The 7,370-nt window shown below is 40.1% G+C and overlaps 1 protein-coding gene across 1 annotated transcript; it reads left to right on the top strand.

Annotated features, from left to right (window-relative positions):
• Positions 1 to 146: 146 nt before the first annotated feature.
• LOC116378483 (PHD finger protein 21B-like) lies at positions 147 to 7,305 on the top strand (the record flags this gene model as incomplete). Its single annotated transcript, XM_031840372.1, has 6 exons — positions 147 to 511; positions 5,575 to 5,667; positions 6,045 to 6,350; positions 6,558 to 6,677; positions 6,844 to 6,895; positions 7,083 to 7,305. Coding segments are annotated over 6 exons (1,040 nt in total), but the record flags the coding sequence as incomplete, so codon positions are not given.
• Positions 7,306 to 7,370: the final 65 nt, after the last annotated feature.

The raw sequence follows: 7,370 nt of genomic DNA, 5'->3' as shown, positions 1-7,370 counted from the left end.
CTCTGTGTGTGGTGCGAGTACTGTAAAGCAGTACAGTGTGTATAAGTACTCTCTGTGTGTGGTGCGAGTACTATACAGCAGTACAGTGTGTATAAGTACTCTCTGTGTGTGGTGCGAGTACTGTAAAGCAGTACAGTGTGTATAAGTACTCTCTGTGTGTGGTGCGAGTACTGTAAAGCAGTACAGTGTGTATAAGTACTCTCTGTGTGTGGTGCGAGTACTATACAGCAGTACAGTGTGTATAAGTACTCTGTGTGTGTCTCTACAGAAGCTGGCGGTCAGAAGTTGTCCCGTGGGCTCCACTAAGCCTCTCTCTCTCATCAAGCCTCCCAGTCAGGGCATCGCCATCTCTCCCGTGTCCATGGTGACCGCACACATCAACGGACAGAAAGCGGCGAGCTCGGACCCGCTGCAGACGACGCCCATCAACCTGCAGACGGGCGGCAGGATGGCGACCGCCGGAGTCCACGCGTTCAGCAGCAGGAGAGCCGGAGAGCTGCCTCCCTCTCAGGTAAGACGTCACCTGGAACACCTGGAGCAGCTGCTGCCTCCTTCAACACTCGCATCAACATATTGCACAATGTTACACATCCAGCTCAGGCTGCAAGTCACTTTCAGTACTATAGTAGTGGTTTGTAGCTGTCGCCATGTTGGTTTTAGTCCGTCGCCATGTTGGTTTTAGTCCGTCGCCATGTTGGTTTTAGTCCGTCGCCATGTTTGCTTTAGTCCGTCGCCATGTTTGCTTTAGTCCGTCGCCATGTTTGCTTTAGTCCGTCGCCATGTTTGCTTTAGTCCGTCGCCATCTTTGTTTTAGTCCGTCGCCATGTTTGCTTTAGTCCGTCGCCATGTTTGCTTTAGTCCGTCGCCATCTTTGTTTTAGTCCGTCGCCATCTTTGTTTTAGTCCGTCGCCATCTTTGTTTTAGTCTGTCGCCATGTTGGTTTTTGCCGTCGCCATCTTGTGGACACCTGGCTCTGATTGGTCAGCATTATTCTCCCCTGTTGTTGCAGTTTAGTCGTAGAAGCCGTTGATCTTCTTTAAAGGTTCAGTTCACAGTAAACAGCTGAACATCCAGTGTTTTAGTCCGTGTGTATTTCATACGGTGTTGGTCGGCAGGTTGTTATTTCTTCTGTAACGTGAGAAACATTGTGTCGCTCCGTGCTCTCTGAATGTGAGATCTAGTATTTCAGTCTCGTCTCCTCCTCACTCTGTATTCAGCAGCATCACCTACATCAGCACACAGTCGGGGATCAGAGCTCCGGCTCAGGCCTCCACACTATTACTGTAATTGTAGGGCCCCCATAGAGAGAGAAGGGCCGAGCCTCGGGGCCCCTCGGGCTCCGGCTTCACGTTTCCTCCGTCCATATCGACACGTCTGTTAGCAGAGAAACCTTCAAATAGATTCACTTCAAAAGGTAGAAAAGAGCTTCTTTCTCTTTCTTTGTTTTAATGAGGTTTCAACCAAAAACATCTTTAATCAATTCAGATTAAACCGTTCAGGACGACGAGAATTAAACTGTCTTTAGTTAACACGTGAAGAAGAACATTCAAAGTCATGATGTGGATGTAATAATTATTCTCATTATTTATAGATGTTTATATTCTTTTAGTGAATTGTTTGGTCAATAATGCTCATCACAGTTTCACAGTCTTTAACTGTCGGTTCAAAAACTAAATATCTTCCCTTTGATTTAAAACAGGAAAACATCTGAGCCGCTGAAACCAGAGAATTGTGTGTTTACTTCATAATCTACTTAAAGTATTAATTGATTATTGTTGTGAAACTAGGTGAATTATATATGAATATCTAGGTATAAATGATGAGTGTATTGTGTATCTGTAATATACACAGTATACAGTAATATTTAATATATTAAAGATAATATTATGACACACTGTTATATTTCAATAGATCAGAATCTGGGTTATTACCACGTAGGTCTCTGTTCTGTTGGTGCATAACAACAAACAACAAAAGTCAAGAATCATACAAATAAACAATACATAAAATAAGTGTTATTAAAATGAGGAGCTGCACAGTGTTTGTGTGTAAAAAGTATGAAGCGTATGCATCGGTACGTTTTTTTTTTTTTTTTTTCGAGTCCCCCCCCCCCCCCCCATTGTTCATCTCTCCACCCAGCTGCCTGCACCAGGTCATAAAAAGAAACGCCCCCCTCCTGCAGGCCTCCACGCTCTTCTTCTCTTTTATCAATCGAGAGTGAGGCTTAGCCAATCAGAGGCCATCCTGGCTGATGGAGGGGGGGGGTGTAATGGGGGTAGGTCCCTCACGCCACCTGGCCACTAATTAGAAGATCAATGATGAGGTGTAATGGGATTACTGCTCTGCATGAGTGATCACAGTAGAGCTGCATTGTTTCAGCACTTCAGTGGACTCTGAGACATACACACACACACACACACATACTCTGACACACACACGCGCACACATACTTTTATACGTTAAGAGAAAGGGATTTGTAGTTCTTTTTCAGTATATTTGTCATTGATGAAGAAACAAACAGGACTCTTTATGAAACTAGATTGATGTTATTTTCTCCATCTGATAAAGTTCTTATTCTTATTAAATCTATGTTTCATGAACTCTCGTCTAATGAGTTCACGTCTGAATGAAGTGATGAAGATGAGGATGAAGACAGTAGAGAGATCTGAGGTGTCCTGAAGCAGCGCCCTCTGCTGGCTGCTGCAGCAGCTTCACATCTTCTTGTTTCTTTGAGAGAGAAACCACAGATCTACGGTCTGTCTCCTCAAATCCTCTTAAAGTCAACACACAGACGAGAGAATGGAAACATTCTGGAGTCTTTAGAGTCTTTCAGATCTTTAGAGCCTTTAGTCTTTAGAGTCTTTAGTCTTTAGTCTTTAGAGTTTTTAGAGTTTTTAGTCTTTAGAGTTTTTAGTCTTTAGAGTCTTTAGTCTTTAGAGTTTTTAGAGTTTTTAGTCTTTAGAGTTTTTAGAGTTTTTAGTCTTTAGAGTTTTTAGAGTTTTTAGTCTTTAGAGTTTTTAGTCTTTAGAGTCTTTAGTCTTTAGTCTTTAGAGTTTTTAGAGTTTTTAGTCTTTAGAGTTTTTAGAGTTTTTAGTCTTTAGAGTTTTTAGTCTTTAGAGTTTTTAGTCTTTAGTCTTTAGAGTTTTTAGAGTTTTTAGTCTTTAGAGTCTTTAGTCTTTAGAGTCTTTAGTCTTTAGAGTCTTTAGTCTTTAGAGTTTTTAGTCTTTAGTCTTTAGAGTTTTTAGTCTTTAGAGTCTTTAGAGTTTTTAGTCTTTAGAGTTTTTAGAGTTTTTAGTCTTTAGAGTCTTTAGAGGCTTTCAGATCTTTACCAGACTTTGAACTAAATTTGTGGCATTTTAATTATGTTTTTCATAGTTTTTCATAGTCAGTGGTTCAGAAATAAGTACCTTCAAATATACTGTACCTGCTGGTATATTTTATTTATTTATAAGTATTTAAATAAATCAGACTTCAAATTTCTCAGACTTCATGTCACGTCTTTAAAAAGAATAGTGCATTAAAATATCAGGTGATCTTTTAACTGATCTACTCTTTAATAAACAGTTTATATTTTGGGTTCAGTTGTATTTAAAACTATGAAACCTTTAGTGGATTATTTAGCAGCGTTTCCAAAACCTGAGGGTTAAGACCCCCCATGAGGACTTCAAAGAGCAGTACAGGGGTTCTTTCATTAAAAAATTGCCATTTATCGCAGTTTATTGCCATTTATGTGTACATGCACACGCACGCATACACACACACAGCAGGGGGGGGGGGGGGGGGTGTTAGCGTGTGCTGCAGAGCTGTCATCTCACTATCGACTTTGGTATTTGGAAAAAATTCATTCAATAAAACCTGTGGTCCAAGGTTGTGTTCACTCCTCACACTGGAGAGGAGGAGGAGGAAGAGGAGGCGCCCTAAAGAGAAGGTGCTTAGGTTTGGAGAAAAGAGGAAGCAATTAGGAAAATAAAAGCCCTTCCACTGCAAGAATTTTCATCTCTGCAGTTGCCATGGGAACAGGCCGGGGCCTCCTCCTCCTCTTCCTCCTCCTCCTCTTCCTCTGCAGCACAATACAATGGAACGAAGGGATTTTCACAGAAGAAGAAAGGAGGGGGGAGGAGGGAACTTTCCTCTTTTTTTCCTGAATTTCTTCTTCTGTCGAGCGGCTGAGAGGAAACATGGAGGAGATTTTAATCTTCTTTTTCTTCTGTGGTTCATCTACTGGTTTAACTGCTGCAGGTGTTGGCCAATCACAGACTCAAGTTTATTCATGTAGCACATGAGAGCAAATTAAATAAAAGATCATGCATGACAAAAGTATATAAGACAACATAGTATTATTATTTTCTATTCATTTATTTTATTTGTATTATTTTTATTTAATTTACTTTTATTCAATTTAATTTAATATTATTTTATTTTATTTTTAATTAAATTAAATTTAATATAATTAATTTTAATTTAATTTAATTTATTTTTAATAAAAAGGAATAATAATAATAATACTGTCAGTTAAAACTTCTCTTAAAGCTTGTGATTATATACGTTATGTTACATAAACACCACATCCTCGTTAAATATGTTTCCATCTGATTATTTTCACATTTACATTTTAAGATCTTATGATCTTAAAGGTTGCTGTTTAAGCAGATTTATGAACTGATATTTCTTCATTAAATATCATTAAACTTCATAAACGTCTATAATGACTCCAGATTATACAGTTATTATTCTTCTCCAACATGAACATGTTTTGATCTTTTGATGCTTTTTCTTTATTTTTAAAATTTTAAATTTAACGTATTTAGTATTTTTTTTATTCTACAAGATGTGCACACAAATAGAAACATAGATTCCATGTTGATTAAATGATTTGATTTTAATATTGTCAGTTCTAGACTTTATAAACTTTCTTTAAACTGTAATAAATCTCCTTTGTTATTTGAAGGAGATATCTCATCTATATTTTAGTTTTATTCTTGAATCTTAAAAAAGCTTAATTTGGATTGAAATCTCTTTCCTCTCTGATAAATGTGGATTTCCCAGCATGCAGCTGGTGTCAGGTCGGCTCTATGTGGTGCATCAGGAGCTCCCCTAGTGGCCGCTGGTTGTTACTACAACATCTCAAATGAAAACAGTCAAATAGAAATAACAGGTTTCTCTTCCTGCTCTGATGGCTGTGAAGTTTTCTGTTTCCACTAGTTTGACTGGTTTGTGATTGTGAGACTAACAGATGTCCCACAATGCATTGCAGAAAATAAATGTCGGTTAAAGATAACCAGAAACGTAAAGATTTAAGGAAACATAACCGATAAAACGTTGTGAAACAGTTTGCTGAAGGTTTAGTTTAGCGGCATTGAAACGACAGAAGATCAGTAACTTTGTTTCTTTTAATCTTTAATGATTTGCTGCTTTTATTCTCCTCACATTGCAGTAAAGTGAACATCTATTAGTGTAGAAATCAGTCGAATAATCAAAGCTAGCAGCATCGCTGGTGAAGGTGTGCTTTCACTTCCTGGTAGTCTGGTGATTAAGTGATGTTTTATTGATGTGTTGCATTTGTGTTCCTTCCAGATGCTGGGAACTCTCACAGCTGTGCCCATCAAGATGCCTCAAGTCAGCTCCCTGCACCGGCTGGCAGGACAAGCAGCCACAGTGCTACCTCAGGTAACAGTCCACCTGTACGGGCAACAGTCCACCTGTACGGGCAACAGTCCGTGATTGATTAATTGATTAATTGATTAATATTCATAAAAATGTCCATTGTGACGTCCTAACAGAACTACAGTAAAAGATGCAGTAGGTTGAATGTTTACAAAGAGACTAGACGTCCCCCAGACGTCCACCAGGTGGCAGCAGAGACTCGTCAGACGCTAAAGAGAGATTATGTTAATGTGTGCAATGAAGAAAGGGCACATTAAAGTATGAGGATGAAATGTGACAGTAGCTGATCTTTATTGTGGTCAAAGCTTTACAGTAAATGAATAAAGTCTGTGAAGAGCCCTCCAGGTGTGTGAACATCTGTCCTGGTTCTGGTCCTGCAGGTCAGGCCAAAGACCCAGATCCCCGACAGCCTCCCTCACAGTCCGTGTCAGGAGCTGCAGCCCCTCGGCCTGCAGAGGGCCACCGCCGTGGTCAGTCCGCGGGGCCAGGGCCCCACTTTGCCCACCGCCAACAGCACCTTCAGCCCCGACCAGCAGCCCAACGGACAGAGCGACGCCTCGCCGCCCGACTCCGGCGGCCCGTGTGGACCCGTCCAGCACGCCTCCGCGGGGCCCGGCGTGGCCTTCGCCATCATCGCCGCCTCGCCCGCCAGCAACGGGGTGTCGGCCGTCAGCGAGGCCGTCAAGGTGCAGACATTATTAAATATTAAAAGAGTTTTAAGATTTAAACGTATTGTTTAAATATTTAGAAAATAAAGATTTTAGATTTGAAATGTAGTTTTTTTTTATGAACTTAAATATGATATACTAAATATCGATGTTATGAAGTAATTGATTAATAAATTAGTGATTCATTATTTTATTCTAACATGTTGTCTGTTCGTTTGCCTCCAGGTGATAATAATCCAGCCACAGGCCCCCAGCAGCACCGAGGGGCCTCCAGGGGCCCCGGCTGACCTCCCGTCACAGGAGACCCCCAAATCCCCCTCGAAGAAGAAAGACGAGGACCCCAAGGTGAGAGAAGCTTTAGGATCTGGTTCTATTATCTGTGACTTTATTTATTCATCAGTGACGGAACAAGTTAACGATCTTCTTCTTCTTCCTCTTTGTTTCTGTTGTAGAATATTTTCCTTGTTAACGTCTCTCTCTCTGTCTCTCTCTCTCTCTGTGTGTTTTACAGAAAATCGCCTTCATGGTGGCGCTCGGCCTCGTCACCACAGAACACCTGGAAGGTGAGTTCAGGCGTCTCCGCTGATCTCAGAGAGTTTGGTTTTGTCTGTTTATGCGGCATCAACTGTGAAGAGTGTGTGAGGTGTTTATTTGTTGATAAGTTGAACTTTAGCTGCTTTTATAAACTGTGGAGCCATTAAATCTGTTAAAAACATAAAACACATTACTGTGTTTTATGTTTTTGATCAGAAATCCAGACGAAGAGACAAGAGAGGAAGAGACGAAGCACCGCCAACCCGGCCTACAGCGGCCTGTTTGAACCGGAGGTCAGGACACTCTTATTATTACATTAAATCACTTATTACACTCGTATTATTACATTAAATCACTTATTACACTCGTATTATTACATTAAATCATTTATTACACTCTTGTTACATTAAATCACTTATTACACTTTTATTATTACATTAAATCACTTATTACACTTTTATTATTACATTAAATCACTTATTACACTCTTATTATTACATTAAA

The sequence above is a fragment of the Anarrhichthys ocellatus genome, unplaced genomic scaffold (assembly GCF_004355925.1).
Source record: "Anarrhichthys ocellatus isolate YVR2014 unplaced genomic scaffold, GSC_Weel_1.0 scaffold2672, whole genome shotgun sequence".
Lineage (NCBI taxonomy): Eukaryota > Metazoa > Chordata > Actinopteri > Perciformes > Anarhichadidae > Anarrhichthys > Anarrhichthys ocellatus.
Note: the sequence above shows the minus strand (reverse complement) of the source record. Positions and strands in the feature narration are given on the sequence as shown.